We start from the raw sequence: 23,427 nt of genomic DNA on the forward strand, positions 1-23,427 counted from the left end.
TCTCTCCAAGGCCGCTTTACATAAAGTTTACAAGCAAGGCAACAATACTTTTCTTTCTTTTTCATTGAGGGACACAGGAATCCGTAAACCTTTGGAACATCCAAAAAAGTCCAAATGAGTAGTGAACAACACAGCAAACAGTTGATCATAGGCTTGTTTTGAACGATTGGAAAATGGGGACTTCATGCAGCTTTAAGAACCCCCAAAGGACCTTAGGCCTGAAACTGGCATCATATGGAAGAAATATCGACCTGGTAAAATATAAAGATTGTGAAGTAAAAACTTACAAATCTGTGAAACTGTTACCTGATGCCAAAAAGGCATTCACAGATCTTATGGAGGAAGCAAAGACCAAAAAGAGGGACTCCCGATGCTTGTGGCCATAAGCCTGAATAAAGGTTTGTCAAAGCCACCTAAAAATGGTAGAATGAGAAGCCTGGGAGCCCATACAAAGTGTCAAAAGGGAATTAGTGTTTCATACAGGGACTGTGTGGAAACTCGTACAGCTCCCATCACATCCAAGCAATGGAGGGAAGTTTCCTTTTCATGAGCTGGACAAAGAGGCAATGTCCTGGTTACGGTGAAAGGCAGAGACTATCTTGGTAAGAAGAAAGTTCAAGGCCTTGTCCTTATGCAAGACAAAAAAAGTTGCGTCAGTACAATTTTTATGCATTGCAATTTTTTGCCGTGAATAAATATTATTTTTAAACCACAATTTCTAATACAAGCCTTATTTGCTGTTGTATTAACTATAGAGGGGGCTCTACCTACTGTATGCAACTATCTTTGTATTTTGTCTGATTATGATTTCGACAGCAACACTAATATAGTGATAAGGCAGCCAGTGTCTTCCATATTCCCTCCTCTTTCTTTAGTATAGTTCTCAGTTACATATAGTTTACAATGGGTCTGTTTGCAATTGCATCTATGGAGTCAGACTCAGAGATCCCCCTATCTCTTAGAACCTGGGCTTCAAAAGCTATGCTGTTTAAAGCCTGTGACTGAGAATCAGGATAGCAAACCTGTTCTTGGGACAGTAGATCCAGATGATCTGGTTCTTCCTAATGGTTGATGTATGCCACAGTTGTCTGACTGAATCTGGATTGGATAGCCCTCCCAAAAGGTTGGTCTGGTCTGAAGGACTACCAAATTGCCTGAAGCTCCAGAATTCTTATCTGGGGACATGAATGTTCAGACAAAGATGCAGGACTCCTTCCCAGCCCAGTAGGCTGGTGTTCATTTTGAGAGGTTTGTAAGAGGAAGCTTCCTAATCTCCATGATCATATTCTTGAGCAACCAAGCCAGGGAGAGTCTCTCCCTTTTTGACAACTGAATTAGCCTGTTCAGAGACTATATTGATTTGACAGGATATTGTGCTGCAGATGTAGAGGTGTGCCACTTCTGGACTGAAGAGTTTGAACTAGAAATGTTAGGGTCTGAAGCTTCTACTAAAGAAGAAAAACCTTTGCCTGAGACATGTCTAGGACCAGGCCAAGATACTCCAAGTGATAAGGTGGCATCTTTTGATTTCTAAGTGTTCAGGATCCATCTGAAACTCTGTCAGACAATGCTCTCTCACTGTTCAGACATTACAGAGTCCTTGTTGACTCTTCCATTACTAACATAGTCTTCCAAGTAATGTACAATGGGGATGCTGAAAGAATACAACAGGGCCAACACTGGGACCAGCACCTTAGTTAACATGCAGAAAGGCCAAAGGGCAGGACTACAGACTAGTAATGTAGGCTTTCATTGCCAAAATGCAGAAAGCCTTGGTCCATTGGAAAAATTAAAATGTGTAAGAATGCATCTTTAATGTACACAGAAGCCAGAAAAACTCTGCTGAGCAAAAGCAATGACAGATCTGATGAATTCTGTCTGCAGTTTTTGGGCCAGAATGTAAATAATTCAGTGCTTAAAAGCCTAAGATGGGGTGAACACTGGTTTCAGGTATTTCACCCAGCCTGTTCATTCTTGTAAATTTATTGGGCCCTCTCAGGTGTTCTAAATCAAGGTGTCATTGTCCTATTCCTTTTGACATTCTTTACAGGAGGGCACAGTGAGTGCAACCTGAGTTTATAAACGTGAGATACCACCTCCTGCTCACAGGCATTTGGAATGCAAGCTGTTTGTGTGTTCACAAAGGTCATAAGATGATCTGACCCAATTCCCCCCACGAAAGTGTCACATTCATGTGGAAGAAGGCTTTTATGGGAATTTAGAAGGATTGGAATGCCAGATTTTGCAGGTGGGCAGGGAGTCCAGCTTAAATCGACAAAGTTGAGAACGCAAAGAGCTGCTAACTTCGTGTCATTGAAGGAAGGATGCATGGAAAAATGTACCAAGACATTCTTGATAAAAATCTGCTGCCATCTACCAGGATGATGAAGATGAAATGAGGGTGGATAGTTCAGCAAGACAATCATCCCAAACACAAAGCCAAGGAAACTCTCAAATGGGTTCAAAGAAAATAAAACTACTAGAATGGCACAGCCAATCATCTGACTTGATCCAATAGAAAATCTATGGAAAGAACTAAAGATCAGAGTTCATAGAAGAGGCCCAATACACACAAATCAGCACACGGATCATAGCTTACAGTCAGTAGGTTAGGTGAAAGCATTCTTCACCCACCACAATCCTCCGGTGCAGTAGGGGTTGTTAGAGCTGTGGGAGCTGTCATTAAGAGTGCCCAACTATTCTTACCCTTTTCTGCCCAGCCTTTCCGTTCACGGAAGATGGTACTACAGTGTCTGTAAATGAAAAATAATCTGACTGGAGGACTAGTGAGTGGTTGAAGAGTCTGGAGGTGACCAAAGTGACTATAAGTGAGCAACAGGATCAGATTTAAGATTCATGGCTTACGTTGCATCAATGCTCAGTCCGTCTACAACAAAGCCAGCAGAGAACTGGCACCCTGCACCAAGTAATTGTCATTGGGCTATGGTGCATTAAGGTGTTTTAAATAGGAACTGACATCTGGAAGCTATGTACATAAAAGGCAAGCAAAAGAAAGCAGTATTTCCTTTGATGCCCCTGCAGCTGATCTTTACCGTATTACTGGTTTACTATGCTTTGTTCTGCACTTTGTCTTTGTGGAGACTGCCATGTTGGTAGAGGCAGGGCTTTGCCTCCTCATGTCAGGGCTTCCAGCAAGGAGAACAGTGAGCAGCGTGATAGTGACTTTACAAGATCTTGTGAGATTAGTAGTCAGAGGCAGCAGTTCTTAGATGCACGATTTAGATATACAGCTATGAGGCTGTAAGCAAAATGCACTTCTGTTAAGAAAGGTTCATTTTCTGGGTAATGTTTAGGCATATTTAACGTTTCAAAAGTTTTCTTAAAACCTGGCAAATACTCTTTTTGAGTTCATTACCAATTAAAAAAAGTGTTTTTTTTTTTTTTACCCAGCTAATTGTGACATGAGTCTTTTGTTCACTACTGCTGTTTGTGCATTGGGGTGCCATCCTAAATTACTGGCAACAATGCGCTTTTTACACACGGCGGGTTAGAACTTCTGTCAGTTATTGCTTATTCTATAACCACACAAACGAAAGTACTTCCAAAGATGACAGATTACAATTTAAAAAAAAAAAAAAGTTCATACCCTTTTTTATTCGTCACCCCTCCCCTCCTGTACAAAAGAAACAAATGTGGGTTTTTTTGTTTTTTTTTTCTTTCTTTGTCCCTGTTGGAAATATTGTGCTCAGAAACTGCAGTGACCCCACAAGAAAAAAGGGAGATCTTCCCAGTATGGAGAAGATTTGACTAGAGCTTGACTTTTTTTTTTTTACACAATACTATAAGGTGCGCTGTATCTGGTAAATTACAGTTCAGTCTATATCATATGTGAGAAAATATTAAATCTCACAGTATTTGTTTGGGTCCTGGGAGGCAGTGAAACTTTTTCCTCTTTCTCCCCCATCGTCAACTTTTAAGCAAACGAAGATTTATAAAGATCCAGTTGCACCTTTTGCTGAGTCGCTTCTCATTCTTAATAGTTTCAAGATGTTGGAATGGAAGGTGGATTTTGCACGGAAATTGCGAAATGCTAGCCACCTGTTAAACGGTGGTCATTATTTCATATTTGAAGAAACGTATTTAATATCCATCCTAATTATGTGGATTTTACTTGTCAACAAAAGCACCAGTGTTTCTTGAGCTTTCCCCATTTCCGCCTTAGAATTTCCTTCTAGGTCTCGAAACAGATTTCATAAAGGCATAGAAATTTCAGACGTATTGCTGTCTAAATTGTGTGGTCAACACGCTTGCTGGGGTTTGGATCTTTTTAAGCGAATACAAAAAAATTATTTTCGTAAGAGTTATTTTAAATAATTTGTAATAATATGTAGTGCCATGTAAAATTTCAAAGCGTTTATGGGATCTAAAGGTTTTTTTTTTAAAAATCTAGTTTTTATGAGGAGCTGTATTATGCAAGACAAACTAATTTTATGTCAGGTAGTGGCATAGAAGAATGCTGTCACTTTTCACATTGTAGGCTTCTATGAGGTGAAATATCTGCTAAAGTAGGGCTTTTAACCAACATCTTGTCTTGTATTCAGATGGAAGTACAGGTATCTTTTACATAGATGCTAGTAACACTAAAAAATGAAAAAAAAATGTACATCTCCGGAATGCATGCACATTTCCCCATGTTTTATATCTTTAAACACACCGTAGTTCAGCAAAATAACCATTAATTTGCCAGTAAGAGTGCTCATATCTTCATCCTGACATCATGGTTTATATATTCAACTCCGAATTCCAATGCATATTTTGTCAGCCCTTCGTAATTCTTTTCAGATGCATTACAAAAGAAACGTATTCTCATCTCTTACTCACCCTAATCTCTATAAACCCCCTGTGTACAGGCGGAGAGCACAGGAAGTTATCCGCTCATAAGATTTCAGGCAGATTCACAAGGCAGACCAAAAGGAAAGTGTAAGAAGTAGGATATAATAAAAGCATAGAAATATATGGGTAGTTATCCCTGCTAAATTATTAGGGGGGAAAGGGAGAAAAAGGGTTGGGGGGGAGTGAAGGAATAAATGGGGGGGACGCATGCAAGAGCCTCTGACTGAAATGCGAAATACTGATTATCTCCAGTCTGTAACTGTAAGATTGGAAGTTCTTATATAGGTTTATAGCTTTTACCAAATGTGTTAGCAATTTTTAACTTTCAAAACAAAAGTCCACCAAACAGCATAAACTTCCTTAAATCTTTGTTAGAAAGGAAAGCATTTTTTTTCTGGCTCGAGACAAACAGCCACCATCTGAAGGAACAGGCCATCTCTACAGGTCCCCAGAAAACATCTGTCATTCACTGCACATCCAGCCTCTGTCCCCTCCCCATTTGCTGCACATCCAAGTGACCTAATGACAGGAAAGAAGACCTTAGTTGTGTGACCTATTAGTCATGTGACCAATCTCTCCTCTATCTAGGAATTTTGTAGGACACCTGGCTGTAAACTTGAAGGCAATATTGGCTCTCCATTATAAATGGGCTTTTGAGTGTCTTCATATTTTTTGTGTTATTTTAGTGATGAGAAAAAAAGAATCACTGCATTGTTTCGATTCATTTGAGAGTAAGCAATGCTTCATAATGTTGCTTAAACAAACTTTTTCAGGAGGTTAAAGGTAAATTAACAGGATTGCAACAAAGATTTGAAAGAGGTCTCATCTGATATATCTGCATTACTGAGTTTTTGCTGTTACTGAACTACTACGCTATGGCGAGAAAAACGGAATACATTAAATCATAGCTGTATGTACTACGTACGGTGTGATTTGTACTCAAAATGATGGTAGCTATAGCCAAGATGTACTATCCATTAATAGCAGTTACGAGCGCTGTTTCCGAGGCTCACAAAACTAATTATGTCTAATGTAGGTGTCTAGTTTCTATGCAGAATGGTAATTGTTTTTCTGTTCATTGAACATAACCACAAGGGGCTTTGTTACTTGTGCTTCATAAAGATAATCTTTACCTGCATATTTATTCACTTAAAGCAACACTGGAAAGGATACTTTTAAACTCTAGTCTAAATAAAAACTTTTTCTCCAGTTTGCCCAAACAGTTAAAGCAGAGTTCCAGCTGAAAAAAAAAAAAAAGTAAGCGGCTACAAAAACTGTAGCTGCTGACTTTTAAGATACAGCCACTTACCTGTCCTTCAGTCCAGCGGTGTCCTCACCACCGCTGGTTTCAGCGGCTGTCTTCTCTCCCAGGCGCCGGAATCTTTAGTGTGGGCACCCGGCTGTGAAAGCTTGTGGCTTCACAGTCGTCTGCGCATGTGCGAGAAGCGCTGCGCTTTGTACATGGCCCGTAGTTTTCTGGGACCTGTCACAAGTCCCAGAAGACTACAGGCAGGGACAGAGGGAGGACAACTTCTGCTCTTTCCCCCTCCTCCTCAAAGGTGCCAGTCCTTAATGGGGAGCGGGGGACAAAGCATTAAAGTGCAACTTCCCCTTTTGGGTGGAACGCCGCTTTTAGAACCCTCATATACAACATATTTACCTTTGCGATGCCGGTCTTACCGCAAGACACACAATGCATGCAGTACACATGAAGTGCGCTATAGTGCTATTTATTTTCAGTGGTACCCTAGCACACTAAAGGAAGCACCTGTATTGCCACACAGCGTTCTGACGTGCACTGTGGTGCCTTGCAGTACTATAAATGGTGAATGTCAGTGTCTAGTCTGTTGTGGTGTGTTGGCAACACATTGAAATGATCTGAGCCGCCATAATGCAGAACATTGCAAGGGATTGATGTAAACGGGCTTTAAGGCCTTCATTAGGATATTGTTCTCCTTCCTTTATGTCCTGATCTGAAACATTTCCTAAAGATTTCTCACCAATGTCTGGATGTGGAATACATCTAATTCTTCATATCCCACATCGAAATACAAGGTGTTCTCTTTTGGAACTGGGCGGAGAGGAGAGGCGGGTGCTGTCACAATATCTGCCATGTATTCCTTAAAAAAAAAAGTATAAAACATTCTTGAATGGAGGAGGTGCAGTATACAAGATGGCAAGTTGCTTGAGACGCACCCAAGACCAGGGATTGACTGCATGAACCACACGCTACTACAGTGAATTTCTGCATCCCCAGTGAACCTCCAGATGTGAGATAGGAAGATTTAGATCTACTAAAACTAGACCAATGTACTTTGTTAAAAAGAAAAAAATATTCACGAAATACAGCTTTAACCACTTAACCTCCAGAAGGTTTTACCCCCTTCATGACCAGGGCATATTTGCTTTACAGCACTGCTCTATTTTTACTGGCAATTGCTCGGTCATACAACACTGTACCCAAATGAAATTTATTTTAAAAAATTCACGTAATTTGAGCTTTCTTTTGGTGGTATTTGATCACCACTGGGTTTTTTAAATTTTTATTATATAAACAAAAAAAGGCATTTTCTACTTTGTTATAAACATATCCAATCAACATATCTATTTTCTTTATACATTTAGGTCAAAATGTATTCCGCTGCATGTCCTTGGTTAGGAAAAAAAAATCCCAATAAATGTCCTATATATTAATTGGTTTGTGTTATAGCGTCTACAAATTAAGGCATATATACTGGAATTTATGCAGCTGTGATGCAATACTGGTAATGTTGGTGATCAGCGACTTATAATAAGGCTGTGATAGTATGGCGCACAATCTGGTGCTAACAGATCCTTGCTGGAAGGTACACTGACTGACACTGACGTCACTAATTTGACTAATACAGTGAGTAGATATAATACTGTACACTGTCACTGTACTAATGACACTGGCTGGGAAGGGGTTAACATCTATGGGCAATCAAGGGGTTAAAGTATAACTAAAGGCAAAACCTTTTAAGTTTTGAATTGAATGTAGATGGTTTGGCATACCTGTTGGGTTTTATTGCTGTCCGTGCCCCTGTTAAGGAAATTCACCCTTTCTGTTTTGCCCCGTTTACCATTATTAGTGAAAGTGAAAATAAAATAAAATCCCAAATTTTGGGTTGTCCCCAGAAAAGTAATAGCGGGGAAATCATCCAATGGGGATACTAGTTCTGGTGACCTGGGGGTCCCCAAGAAATTCCATTAATTTGCAGGGATTTCCTCTCACTTCCTGTTTGGCTATGGGACAGGAAGTGAAGGGAAATCTCTGCAATAGGACACAGATGTTGACAGGGGTTGTAACCCTCCCTTGCTCTATCCAAAATGAAAAGAAAAGTTCTACCTATAGTTCTACACTCTGTGTGCCTAACATGTGTAATGTGTGCTGCTTTTACTAAGATTTGGGTTGTTTTTGTTTTTTTTCCTCTCTGCTTTTCAGGAGGGAGAAATAAAGCCAGATTGTGGTCTGTGTACAGAGTCCTGTGTGTTTGCAAACTCTGTGGTTGGCTACAGCCAATCAGCTGGTGTACAGCCAAATGCATTGGCTATAACTGGGTGACCGACTTGTGCTGTAGCGAATCACAGCACAGATCAGCAGGAGGTGCGTACGCACCCCGAACCCGGACACATGCTTGCAGCGTACATGTAAATGGTGCCTGCACTTGCAGTAGATTTACTGTGAGTGGGTTGGCAAGTGGGTCCTGTACTGTACTCCATGAAACAGATTTCTCTAGTAAGGCCAAAATACTAATAATCTTGATCCCTGTACCCTTAGACTTAACAAACAATGTTTTTTTTTTTTTTCCTTTCCTTGTGCCCGAATTTGGGCTTTAAAGCCTAACTCCAGCTAACCCTTTCAAGCGGTTACAGCCATAGTGACAATGCTTGTTCAATGCACAGTGTGCAGACACTTTCTGCTGTAGTTACCACAGGAAAAGTGTGACATTCAGCCACTGCTGGAACTTTAATTTCACAGTAAGGATGAGCAAAGCATGGAGAAAAATCATGAACAAAATTATGGGGATGTGGAAAACTGCTTAGCTCTATTTTAAATTAAAGAAATTGTTTCCTTGCCTATGCAAGGAAAGTGACTGTGTGTCTGCAACATTGATGTGTGGGCGATATATTTACTCTGTATATATAAAAATGTGTGCATGCTTGGATATCCTGGAACATACCGCCCTTCAGTTATTACAGAATATTGGACTGCTGTATAAAGTATCAGGCTGGTTTTGCATCTCTGTGAATGAGTGGAAGTGTTCATCCTTGTTTAATATGTGATTTGCTCACAAAAGTCTCTTGACTGAACCCATCTGTCATTTGTAAAACAAAATAGCAACATAAGACGAGCATACGTTGGACGCTTGTGCATTTAATCGTTCTTGGATTTTTACAAATTGAATCATTTCGTTTATACTTAATTTTACATTGAAAACATATACAAATATATGTTTATGGCCCTAATATTTATCTAGTTGCACAAATGTAGGTTACCACAGAGACCAAGAGTTTGAAATTCACCCACACTGCTCCCTCATGACATTACAGATAGGTAGCCATAGTTACTCAACGCAGCTCTGCTGCTTTGTTGTAAAGATTTGCTGCATCTATGAGTAATACCTGGCATGTGATGCTTCGTGATTAACAGCTTTTGTTATTAAATTAGTGTTGGCAGAGAAGTTGCATTCAACTCTTTTGTAAGTGGATGCATTTGAAGGTTTTTTTTTTTTTGTTTTTTTATATTTTTGTCTTCGTTCAACAAAGAAGGTACATCTTTAGACACAATTTCTTTTTTGTTTTGCACCAGAAAAGATGTTTCTAAAAATCAAATAACAATTTAGATTGTGTTTTGAAACAGAATGGCTACTAATAGTGCAATACTAAACTTGCAGTTAAATATTTTGAGTGCATAATTCAAATACAGAAGATTTTAGTATGCGGTGATCAAAAGTGCATGGGCGCCTGACCATCGCATCTGTATGAGCTTGTTGGAAATCCCATTCCAAAACCATTCATAATAAATCAGTTGCCTACCTCTACACTTTGTAGCTCTAAAGAAACTTTTCTGGGAAGGCTTTCACAAGATTTTGGAGTGTATCCTTGTTTGTGTGCCCATTTAGCCCAAGGCCCCATACACACTATGGCATTTTGAATTGCAGGCAGAATCATCGTGATTTCAAAACGCTTTGCTAAAATAACATCACACAACAGACTGTTCAGGTGCCATTCATTTAATGACACCTAAAAACAGTGTGTTTCTGCTGCGATTATCCCGCTAATATTATGAAGCGTGCCACCCAAAAAAAGTTCAGGAGCATCTTTTGAGCAACACGCTTTGTGGTTTGCCACTATTGCAACAATTGCAAGACCGCACTGCATTTTTAGGTGTCATTAATCTAAATGGCACTGGAACATGCTGTTGTGCAGTTGTTTATTTTAGCGAAGCGTGAAATCACGGGCATAATTGCGGCAATTCTGCCTATGATTTGAAATTGCATGGTGTGAATGGAGCATAAAGAGCATTTTATGGTCAGATACATTTGAATGATATTTGGCTTGCTAATGTTCTAAACCATTCCATGAATTATGGTGCAAGCTATGTGTTTGCAGAGTTTTCTGATATTATACGTGTCAAAATATTTTGTTCTCAGATTGCCTGCAAATGATTGGGCTACTGCTATACAAGGGAAACATTGCAATCTAAAATGGAGGGAAACCCAACATTTCAGATTCCTGATATGTGCCTGCTGTACCATGTACTTGTATGAAAAAGTATCCTGTTCTTTGTATTTCTTCCTTTGTGTGAAATGCCTGGTGTTCCTACTAGTCCCTCTACTTTTCTATTAAAAACTGACCACACTAGGCAGGAGAGAACGGTGTCCGTTATCTAGCTGTGCTGGGAACTCCGTATGCTTTCTTCCAATGATCAGACTTGTGCTGACACACTCCCTGCACAGCCATTTACTGGGAAAGCCAGTGTGCTGCTGTTTCTCCACCCTCACATCTCTATGCAGCTGAGAACAGAGGGTATGTGCTCACTTTTAAAAAAAAAAAAAAGGGGTGGAGAAAAGTTATTTATAATCTTTTTTTATATGTCTACGCAAAGGTTTTTAACTTTCATTTCTATTTTAAACTGTTAGGATCATTTTACAAGATGAGGGTTTATATATACTTTCAATTTGTGCATGTTTAAAAGGGTGAGATCAGTCTGCTTAAAACTGATTTTTAATTGGTTATTAACTGTGTCCATGCTATGGGAAAAAAAAAAAAGCTACCTCAGCTGAATAAGTTTGCTTTTTTGTTTACTCATTTTGATAGGTTTGAAAGAAAATGTTCCTCCAAAGCTCAAAGAAGATTCTCTCCCTCGCAAAAAGACAAGGAGGAAATTAATGGAGTCTCCTCAGGCAGCAGCACAATTTACCACTAGCACTCAACATGAAGATTCTATCAGCATGGAGCTCATGCCTATTGTTTACACCCCAGAAAGTTGCAATAAAACCATAGTTATCACAGAGGATATCAATAAAATCTCTGGCGCTGGATTGTCTCAGCAAAGTGCTCCCACCTTCATGGCTCATGACAAAGGCAGCCAAAGCAGAGGTTTCACCTTTCAGATGAAGATGGCTTCTGAACAAGACATGGACTCCACAGTCATTCTTTCTCATGGCAACACTGACCTGAATCCAGATGCCAGTGGCACAGGTTTACATCAACCTTATAGCATGCTACAAAGGTATTAAATTAGACCCGGGTTGCTCTAAAGTATGGAAACAAATTACTAGTAAACATAAAAACTTAGCCCCATTTTGACACTCAAGGTTCTCATCCAACATTGGGGGACACACCATTTTTGGTTTGTGTGTGTGCACACATTCTAGTACTCGATCCTTATTCTTGCTGGAACATTGTGAGTAAGGTGCATATTTTGCTCCATGTCAGAACAAATTTTCCAGATGGGAGCGAAGGATGATAGCTGTGGTGCTTGTACCTTTAGGAACATGTTGGTAGAAAGCACGATGGTGTTATATATGGTCAGAGGTTTTTGTTTTTCAATCCATCTAGTCTCGAGATTTACACAGCTCTGCCATACAGCACAACCCTGTCTTGAAGCCCTATCCTATGACTGAACAGATAGAGAAATACGAATGAGCTTCTCTTTCTTCCACCTTGCATAGATCATTTACCTTGTTAACACATAGGTACTGCATTCCACAACACCATTACTAGGAGGACAGATATAGGGGTTGATTTACTAAAGGCAACTAGTCTGTGCACTGCAAGAGTAATTGTTCTAGATCTGACGGGAAGCTCTACTGATTTCTATCATCCAATCTTGTGCATTTTTTATTTTCCTTGCATGTGATTGGGTATTCTTTGCAAAGTGAAGCTTTATCTCATTTACTAAGCTCTGGAGCACTTGCTTTGCACAGTATATTTGCCTTAAGCAATACTATTGGGTTGATTTACTAATGTCCCTGTTCAGTGATATGTTTCTGCTCTGGGACTACATGCCTCAGAAATCACTGAGGCAGTACCTTGCTGGGGAGAACGTCCAGGCGTTATGGTCTAAGGGTGAGCATGGGTAACTGAATGAAGATTACTTTAAGGTTTCAACAGAAACATTTACTAAGTTGCAAGTCGTATAGCTCAGAATCCCTATGGGAATAATGCAGACTTGCTGCCTTGCACTGTAAGGGGACACCTTGATTCCCAGGGGAAACCAAATGCAAGTTTTACTTAGGTTACAGACATATACAATTGCTATCCTTCCCGGTTTCAGTGGGTTTGGTATTCAACTATGCTAGTGTTTTCGCAGCCAAACTGGAGCTACTACTTGATTACTTGGTGACAGGTTCCCTTTAGACATTAGTCCGACTACTGAATGCGAAACATGTTACTGTGTACCGCTGCTTTTGCATATTACTAAGTAGTGCTGGAAACCACTTCATTATAGCTTTTTAGTTGTACAAGATTCCTTTTCACATTCTCCTCCCAGCAGCATTTAGTTCCACCGATTCTGACGTTTGTTCTCAATGCTAAACGCGCAGAACTATATGCATTGTAAGGCTGACGGTCATATTGTAGAAGGCAAACATTTACCAAAGCCTTTAATCCCTATTCTCACAGGCTAGGACTCCCATCTCTGCTGAGCAGAAATCCAGGAAAGCTGAGTGAGAAGCCATCCTACATGGCAATGACTTCAGCTGCTGAAAGAAAGAGAAAGCTATTAAGGTAAGATTGTACGCTTCGTGCCATAAGATCTCCTGTCTGGAATGAATTAGAGGCTGGCTCTCCGAATGACATTTCTATGAAAATCTTGCAGTATTATATAAATACCAGGTTATTGCAGTTGTATCCCTCAGTCTATTGTTTCTCTTCCTTCCCTATTTCTGCTTTTCTTAATTTAACATTGGGTTTTCTAGAGGGCAGGTTTTACAAATCTTTCCCTTATAGACAACCTTTACAGAATTTCTCTTCCAATACACTAAACAGGAAAGGTTCCAACACACTTCATTTTGCTAATCAAGCATGTTCCTTTTAATGAATAAAAAAATCATCCGCCTTATAGAGACAGGATTCCCATTTTCAGGTTCCACAGTTCAAACTGCCATCATCTTTTTCACTGAACTTCATATGAAACATTGCAGAACAAATGGTGTTATTGTTGCTTTGGGATGTGAATTTTAAGAGCTGGAGATGAGGGAATTGTTCACTCTGTCAATTGGCCAGGAGCCTTGTTTTGATTGCTTAAAAGTAGAAGTAGACTAACCTTTTGGTTTACTAAAGTGCTAGTGCTGCTCCCCCCCCCCCTTACTGGTTATATATTTATATATATATATATATATTTATATATATATATATATATATATTCATTCAAGTGAAACCAGGACTTTTAATTTTACAGATATAAAAAGGGATGCTAGCAAGGCGGTACTACACGCAATAGTACGTCGCATGTTGTCCTTTTTCCAATAGGCAGCGCATGTGTCACAGGCCAATCCACAGACAGTTAATCAAGATGTCAGACAACAGTGTTAGTGCATGTATGGAACCATGGGCGGTGATGAAGTTTCTTGTGAATGAAGGTGTAAAACCTGCAGATATCTACAGAAGACTTGAAGCACAGTACGGTGATGAGACGCTTAGCCACAGTAAGACATTTGAATAATGTAAACTTTTCAAAGATGGCTGCACGTCTGTCAGTGACAATCCCAGCCATGGTGGTTCCCAGTGCACCATAGTCACTCCTGTGAGCATTCAGCGCGTGGAACACCTTATTCTGGCTAATCGACGCATAACCTGTTGTGAAATTGCACAAGAGATAATCTGTTTCTGTGGGGACAATGAACACAATCAATCACGAGCATTTGCATTTTCGAAAAGTTAGCGCATGCTGGGTACCTAGACAGCTTTCCACTTTTGACCGGCACAGAAGAGTTGAAGTCTGCACTGCATTGAAGGAGCATTTTGACAGAGAAGGCCAGGATTTTCAACACACAGGACAACGCACGAGCTCATATTGCTCATTGCATTACATGCTCATTACAGCAGCTAGGCTGGGAGGTATTGCCACTTCCCCCTTACAGCCTGGACCTCACTCAAAGTGATTTTCACTTGTTTGGACCCCTAAAAGAGTTCCTTGGAGGTCAGCATTCCAGCACTGATGACGAAGTGTAGCAGGCCGTCCTAGTATGGTTAAGGCATACTGACGAATCTTTCTATTCTGATGTTTTCCGGGCATTAGTTAAGCTGTGATAAATGTAGCAGGGGAGTATGTTGAAAATAAAAATGCAGTTTCCACTCCTTGAAATGTTCTTTTATTATATAAACTCAAAAGTCCCAGTTTGACTTGAATGGCATTCATATATATAATCTAATGCTGCTGATCTCCAGCGTTTTTCAATCATTTCCTCTCTACATGCCCACTGGCATCAGCTTTCTGATGGTGGACCATGCCTCCACTGCAACTGCATTAGCATGGCCCCTTGTAATGCATGTACCATGGTGACAATGCAAGAGCACAAAAGATAGTTGCCACTTCATAGCAGGAGGTGTCTGAATAAGGGCCTTTATGGTAGTTACTAGGTGGTATCTTAGCTGCTTCCCAACCGCCCTACAGCAGATATACTGATATATCTATCTATCTATCTATCTATCTATATATATATATATATATATATATATATATATATATATATATATATGTTTTTCTCAAAATTTTGTCTTTTTTTTATAGCGCAAAAAGTAATAAAACGCACAAGAGATCAAATACCCCGGAAAGAAAGCTCAATTCATAGAGAAAAAGGACATAAATTTCATTTGGGTGCAGCATTGCATGACCGTGCAATTGTCAGTTAAAGTAATGCGGCGCCATAAGACAAAAAAAATGGCCTGGTCATGAAGGGTGGTAAATCCTCAGGAGGGCAAGTGGTTAATTAAATTTTAGGCCTCGTTCATGCCATACATGCAGAAAAACTGATGGAAACTGACATGCAGATTTCACTTGCACAGACATCCGTTTTCATGTATGCTACAATAAATTTTATACATGTTGTGGATTCCTGCGCAAAAAACAAAATCTGCACATGATACTAGTGGTGTGAACGGGGGCACAAAGAGAACAATTGATTTTGTTGTGCCCTTGCAGAATGCGTACAGAAAAACTGATGTCTCTGTGCCTTGATGTGAATGAGCCCTTAGATTTTAAAAGATTGAAAGCAACTTTTGAAATGAGAATGACTTATTAGATTTTTTTTTTTTTAAAAGTTTAGATCAACTTTAAAACTGGCGGAGCTGGGCTCTAACATGTATTTGTAAGGGTAACTAACAACTTGGTTGTTCAGTTGCATAAATGACTTCATAAACACAAGATCTCCTATTTTGTTCAAGAAAACTAAATCTTTGTTTCTTTTATGATTTATAAGTCTTGCAGCAGGCATTGCTGTAAAAGAGGACAGCGTACCACTTCCTATCCCTAAACGTGTGCGCCAGGACAATCCCTTTGACTGTAAAGCCCTGCGAGTGAAAAAGACAGCAGGTGAGCATGAAATGATCGATTATGACATTACTTGTTCACTTTTCACTGTGTGATGAAAGGCTGACATTTCCAGGTTATCAGCGTAATGGTTTGTTACTGTAATCAGTCATCTAAAATATTTTCCAAGTGTGATATGTCCTTTATGCTCTGAATTGGCAGGAATGTCAGTTTCAAAGGTGTGGGTGTCTGATTTTTTTTTTTTTTCTTTCTATTACGACTGCTATGGCATATATCTCGAACGGAGTTAGTTTACTTTTTAGTGCTATCTCATTGAACTTACCTTGTTGGCAATTTTACAAAAATACAAGGATGAAGCTTCCCTTTTATATTTGAATTTGTGTGACTGGTCAGCATACTTCAGAATGAAAGAATTATCTCAGTCTGTGTTGCCTATAGCAATCAATCAGAGCTAAGTGTCCAAGATTGTTTCACGCAGCTTTTGTAGTAACCTACAGACGTTCTTTTTTGTCTCTCAGTCCAGTATGAGGCATTAAAGACAGGTGGTTGGTTGTGTACAGTAATCATTTGTAAGGAATTGATCCATACAAAACTGACATTAAAGTTCACCTTTTAACAAAAAATAATAAATGCACTTTTTTTTTTTTTTTTTTTCAGGTGAAAAAGTGCTTTTACTGTTTTTTTTTGTTTGTGTAGCCTGTAAAGCATTGCACCAGTGATCAGCAGATGGCTGGTGTCATGCATGTCTCCCCCTGATCTGTCTGTATGTCTGCTTGCTCGTACATCCTGTACAGGCAAGCAGATACTTGCTGACAGGAAGCCTCAATGAACATTGCCGTGGTAGTTCATTGAAAACTACAAGCTGACAGCCTCAAAAGCTGTCAGAACTTGTAGTCTTCCCATACACTGAATACTGCGAATGAGGGGTGTGGCCGGGAGGAAGGAGCCCCGCACAGCCACGTGGTTTTTTTTTTTTTTTTTTTTTTTTTTTATAATTGTGACAGCTAGCGGGAGAAAGATCCCCTGTTAGCTGTCACAACGGGGTTCGGGAGGGGGTGGGGTTGCAGGAATTGATCCAATCGTAACATGTTACACCATTGATATGGGTGTGACATGGTTAGAAAGGTGAATTTATCCTTTAAGATATTTGTCACTGGAACAGTTATCCCAACTGGAAGATTTCCACTGTGCTCCTTGTGGCAACTGTGAAATATTAGATTTCCCCTCACTTTTTATGGAATACTTTCCATAGACCCATAGATGGCAAAAAAAAGGTCCGAACTATTTAAAAAAATCTAGATTTCACTTGTCATGGAGCTTCACTTGTATTGTAACTGTAGAAGTCTTACAATTGCAGAGAATGCATCAGGAAAAGTAAGTGTCCAGCCAGGCCTGTGTATGTTTTTGACTGGGGAAAGATTTGGAAACCCTGCCAGACTTTAATATCTGGGCTCCACTAGAGAGATTTGCCTTAACTTCTTGTCCAGTAAAACCATTATCACTGGGGAAATAAGTGAGGGAAGCTCTTCAAACGTAACACACAGAACTAAAAAATGTCTTTCTAATAGAGTAGAGAAAGGTTCTTAGATCTCCTGTTTTTTTTTTTTTTTTTTGTTCTTTGTGTCACTTTTGCGGACTTTCCCTCACTTACTGTCTGGTAAAAAAAAACGTTTGTCATTGGGACAACAAGTGAGGGGAAATCCTTGAATCGAGCCCCATATAAAAACCCTGACAGGGGTTCTAGTCCTCCACTCTATCTAAAACCTAACTGTATAGATTGAGCCTAATCCTTTAAAATGAAAATGCCCAGAAGGTGGGATACTCCTGAAACATTTGTGGCAGGCTGGAGTTTCTTAGAACCCAAGTGCAGAAGTCTTGCCAATGACATCCATGAATGTTTGTTTTGGGTAGATGGATACATAAACTTTACTTTAGGTCAGTCTTGTTTCTGAATTACTTACAAGGCTGTGTTTGTTAATTGGAATCAAACACTTTTATTTATTTTTTGACAGCGTGGGGTAGAGTTAACATTTCAATACTTGTATTAAAAAGTATCCTGTTCTTTGTATTTCCTCCTTTTGTGTGAAATCCCTGGTGATATAGTCAGCCCCCCCTCTTTCCCATTGTAAATTAAGCATGCTAAGCATGACAGCACATCTATCTCAGCGTGGTCAGTTTTCTGCCTGTGCTGGGAGCAAAGCCTATCTGTCTTCCAATGGCCAAGACTTGTGCCGACACACCCCCCTGCACAACTCTTCCCTTGGAAGGTCAGTGTGTTCTTTTTACTTTGCCTCCTGCTGATACGCACCCCTGCAGTCTCCACCCCACCTCTTATGCAACTGAAAACAAAGGTTATGTGATCACTTATTTTTTAAAAAAAAGGAAAGAAAAAGCTATTCGAACATATTTTTTATGTATATGCACATGTTTTGCCTTGCCTATTTTAATCTGAATGGGTTGTTTTTCAAGGCAAGGGTTCACATCAATTTTAAACTGAAAATCAAAAATTATATATATACAATTCTTAGATGTGATGCCTGCAATAGTTTCTTTTTATTCATTCTTTCCTTTATTTCCACCAGGCAATTCTGCAGATGGAATAGTTAGAGATTTGAGACAAACAATTTACCACTGACAGGGTTGCTTGCAATGATCAACTTTTATTTATGTAAAACCTTTATCCCAAAAGAAAAAAAAAAAACTGTATGCTGTAACTGCTTATGATATGTAAGTTGGAATTTGCCTTCTGTGTTAGTGCATCTAAGTCTGCTGGTTCATCTAACACTCCCCTCCCCCCCAGACTGACAAAACTACCTTCCAGAGATGCCCCCTCTATTAGGCACTCTAATACAGGAGGGGTGTTAATGGCTGGATCACCAGGAGAAAGGGGGGGGGGGGGGCTTTAAGTTTTTTTATATCATATCAGTAGACTGGAGTGTAGTACTTTGTGGCACGATTTGCCCTTTGTACATATTTATGTTGTAGAATTTATATTAGCAGGTTCATTTAGCACATAGCACTTTCTAGCCACTATTACACTTTGTATATTCGGTTCAATTTATGTAGATTAAGCATATAGTATAAGGTATCTCGTAGCTTTTAAGGTCTCAGAATAGGATATAGGTCATTTATGTAAGTGTGTGTGTATTAGAGGATTAAATATTTACATTTTTATTACATGCATGTTTACATATTGCGCTAGTTTCTCATTGAAACGCTGCAGGAAATTTTTTCTTCCCCAGAAGGCCGTTATGTTGAAGAGGGAGTTTCATGCAACATGCTTGCTAATGTTGAAAAGCTCATTGGCTCTGTTCACAAAAGTCTTGGCATTGCATTGTGCAACCTGACACTCCATCTTGCCATGCTTCTTTGGTTATATAGAAACCTGAAAAATCATGCAAAACATTCCCTGTTCATTAACAGATCTAATGTGCAGTCTATGATGATTGGGTCACTCCTGAAAGGATGTTCACTTTACTCTGTCCAGTAAAAAAAGCTTTTGAATAGAAGTGGGCTGTTCAGTAGTTGATCCTGCCATTCCTGTCCTAAGAAAAACGTTCACTGTACCTAAGGAAGATGCTCTCTCTTTCAAGGATTCTGTTGATAAAAAGTTCAAGATGCTCCTAAATGCTGTTTAATCTTGCAGGCCCAGCCCTGCAACCAGCTCTTGCTGCAATTTCAGCATTGGACTAAGCCCTAATTGTAAATCAATGTCTTTGGCAAATAACAAATCTATGCCGGATGAGGGTGCGTGTCTCTACACACCATCTGGCCAATTGATGACTCTAAAATATAACCTTTATTCAAATATATAAAATGTATGCTCAGCTGTAATTAATGCCTATTGGAGTGGAATGTACTGTGCACAACAATATGACTGGATACCATTGCAATTATTTACCTTACATCCAAATGGTTAATAACACCAGTCCAAATTAAATACGTAGGATATGCTATTACTGGTTTATTCTTTTTAGGTCATAGCTGTTAGACTGGTGGTTCCAGTCTCGTTTCATGAGGGTTCAAACTCTTCCCCCTCACCATTTTCTTTCAAATCAACCAAAGGCTGACCAAGGACTGTTAGATTCTCAAAGCCACCATGAACCACCTCTTGTCCCAGGGAATCGTGCCAGTACCTCTACAGAACAGGTTGAAAGGTTTCTACTCAAACTTGTTCACAGTGCAAAAGCTTAACAGGGACATTCACCCCAATTTTGACCTAAAATCCCTCAACAGATTCCTTCAAACTCCAAGATTCTATTTTTAATCTTCAGGGTCATTACCGTATTTTTCGCCGTATAAGACGCACTTTTTCTTCCCCAAAACTGGGGGGGAAATGTCAGTGCGTCTTATAAGGCGAATATGGAGCGGCCGGTCTGGTATTTCCACCGCGGCCGTGTCAGAATACCGGGCCGGCCGCTCAGCTCTGCAGCGGGACCTTACCTGTTCCTCTATCCAGCGGCGTGCTGTCTTCCCGGCTTCTGTAGTGTGGGCACTGGGCATGACAGCTGGGTGCCCAGTGCCCATGCGCGAGAAGCGGTTCGCTTTGTGAATGGTAAGGCGGTACCTGGGACACATGACAGATCCCAGAAGCCGCCGGACCAATCACAAAGCGCAAGTGCTTCTCGCTCATGCGCACTGGGCACCCGGCTGTCATGCCGAGCGCCATTACAGAAGCCGGGAAGACAGCGCGCGGCTGGATCGAGGAACAGGTAAGATCAAAGAACAACTCTGCGAAAGTAAGAGCGCGTACCTGTCAAATTCAGGTACCCGCTCCCCACTTCCCCAAAGGTCAGCTGTCATCTGTGCTGTCCACAGTCTCTGGTCATCCCTGTGCTGTCCGCAGTCTCTGGTCATCCCTGTGCTGTCCGCAGTCTCTGGTCATCCCTGTGCTGTCCGCAGTCTCTGGTCATCCCTGTGCTGTCCGCAGTCTCTGGTCATCTCCTGTACTGTGTCTGCAGTCCATTAGTTCAGAATTTTTTTTTTCCTGTTTTCTGCCTCTAAAACCTAGGTGCGACTTATGGTCAGGTGCGTCTTATACGGTGAAAAATACGGTAATTGCCTCTCTAAGACCAGGGGAATATTTGGCATCAGTGGGTATCCCACATGCCTATCTGCATGTTTCTCATTTACCCTCCTCTTTATTGCATTTGGCAGTGGTGGAAAAACACATTCAGTTGTCAGAAAATGTTCACAGGACAATTAAACTGCTCCAGGTATTCAGCGGGGTGATCAATTAAAAAAAAAACAACTTTTGTCTGGAATACATGGGTCTTGTCCTGGACACATCCCAAGCAAAAGTCTTTCTTCCAGTAAAATATTTAAAAGTCCGACAGGTGGTCACTGGGTGCCATATCCCAATGAATATTACAAAAGGCAAAGACACATTCGTGGATTTCTAAGGTTATAGGGGAAGATATCCTCAAAAGCTTGCCTGTATCCAATCACCAGAAGGCACACACCTATAACCCATAGTGTATGACTATATTGCAGTGTGCATTACTGTACTCCCAAGATATGGAATTCACAGGCAAGTCAAAATTCTTGGCAGAGGGCATAAACCATAAAAATGGCAAAAGTAGCCATCACACCAAATATTGAAGACATCAAGTTTTTCACTGTGACAACATAGATTGTACAATAGAAATCCTAAAAACACTGATGTTTTTTGACAAAGGAAGTGTTTTTATGTTTTCTTTTGTACAAGCTTGTTTGTCAATACATCTAAAGATCTCCTTTTAAGACTTAAGGTTTTTAACGATTGGTGCCTTGGCTATTTTCCCTATTTTGGGTTTGCTGTATCTCCATTGGCCATTCACCCCCCTCTAGATATTAAAGTTGAAAGTGTGGGATGGATTTTAGTTTAAAGGCTATAACCATTCAGCTTTTTTTTCTATTGCAAATAAGAAAAACATTTTGATGGAGTCAGGCTTTTAAATCTTACTGTTCAGATTTTATAGGTTATAAAACATTTGTTTGTGAAGTGTCCACAAGTTAAAATTTAAACCCACATGTGGCACGTAATGTACAACGTCACATCCTCATTGGGATTTATTAATTTCAGAACTATGCTAAAACATTTCTTTTTTCTTTTTCCGCTACAGTAGCAAAAAATAAGGACAGTGGTGCACCGAGGCGTCTAACCAGGAGCATTTCAGATGGAAGCTTAGCAGCTGGAGCTAAAAAGAGACCTTTCTCATTTCTTGGTTCATCTCGACCGTTTTCACAAGCTGGAAAGAAGTAGTACTACCAATCTGGACTAAATTAGACTCTTGGACTGTAATGCAACCTTACCCCATTGTATTACTAATATAATATTTTTAATTTGCTGCATAAGATGTCTTGTTCAGTATGAACAAATCTTGGCAATTTTCTTTTAATGTTATAGATTTTTATGTCATTTGTACCGTCCAGTGCTGTTGTATGTACAGAGAACGCTGACAAAGTTCTGTGTTTTAATGTGTGAGTGTAAGGAATGCTTGTATATATCTGTATGGAATCTCCTGGTGTTTTTTTCATTGTGAAAGGATTGTTGTCAACTGTTGTTCCACTGATGTGGAATTATGAATTCCTAAAGGCGGTGCGTTGTAGTCTTACTGATTCTGTAGCTATGTGCGCAGAGGAAAAGTTGTGGTATTTTATCAAAGTTTGTGGTGAAAGAAGGCACTACCAGAACTTTATTCTTTTTCAGTACAAAAATACTTTTACAGGTTTATGTAGGTGCCTAAGATTTCAGTGCCAGAACTGTAGTTTATGTCCCTGCCTCTTCATATAAAGCCATAATGAAGGTGTCACAGGCACATTTTGGTGTCTGATTCTGAAGTGAGTGACTGCCTGCTCAGGGTTACTTGAATCTAAAACATACATGCAATAAGAAAACTGCTCTTATACTTGCCTTTCTAGCTGTCTGTCCCCTAAAATCCATCACTTCACAACCTACCATTCTTTGTAAGTTTTCACATTTCTTCGTGTGTCAGTAACTTGCTCCCTGTGACTTCTTCCACTGGCTCCTATGTCACATATGAGCTGTGTGTGTGTGTGTGTGTGTGTGTGTATATATATATATATATATATATATATATATATATATATATATATATATATATATATATATATATATATATATATCTCTCTATCTCCATCCAACAAGTCAAATACTTGCACAGGATGGTAGACAGTGAAGTGCCTTTTCAAGCCACAATTTAAGTTTTTGCAGTGCCCCTTTACAGATAGGATCAAGACATATTAAACTATTCAGTATCTCTGCAAACTTGCACCTGTCCTCATGTTTTGTTTTCTTAAAAAGCGCTGCAAGTACAGAGCGATATATGGGGATATCCCTAAAATCAACTGGGGGCAAAGCAGCAGGTTTGCTTTAATTCCCATCAACATATACTTATTTTTTAATTGCTCCCCCACCACTCTGTTCAGCTTCGGGAGCTGAAGGAAGTCCTGGGTATAGGGAAGCTTGGGACAGTCTTCTGTGTAGGCTGATCACTGATCTGAAGTTTACACAGAACTTTCCTTTTTGCTCCCAGCAGCTGAACACAGTG

The 23,427-nt window shown here is 39.9% G+C and overlaps 1 protein-coding gene across 1 annotated transcript in view; it reads left to right on the forward strand.

The window, feature by feature from the left end:
• The window catches only part of KIF18A (kinesin family member 18A), a gene marked incomplete at its 5' end in the record, with an annotated part of 117,669 nt that extends 94,747 nt beyond the window's left edge, over positions 1 to 22,922 (forward strand). Inside the window, 4 exons of the mRNA XM_089654953.1 lie at positions 11,197 to 11,611; positions 13,006 to 13,110; positions 15,804 to 15,916; positions 21,979 to 22,922. Coding sequence (XP_089511079.1) covers positions 11,197 to 11,611; positions 13,006 to 13,110; positions 15,804 to 15,916; positions 21,979 to 22,118 — 773 coding nt within the window. The remainder of the gene's footprint in view (positions 1 to 11,196; positions 11,612 to 13,005; positions 13,111 to 15,803; positions 15,917 to 21,978) is intronic.
• Positions 22,923 to 23,427: the final 505 nt, after the last annotated feature.

Source organism: Staurois parvus, unplaced genomic scaffold, assembly GCF_062004578.1.
Source record: "Staurois parvus isolate SC_StPar_1 unplaced genomic scaffold, SC_StPar_1.0 ptg000818l, whole genome shotgun sequence".
NCBI classification, from domain to species: Eukaryota; Metazoa; Chordata; class Amphibia; order Anura; family Ranidae; genus Staurois; species Staurois parvus.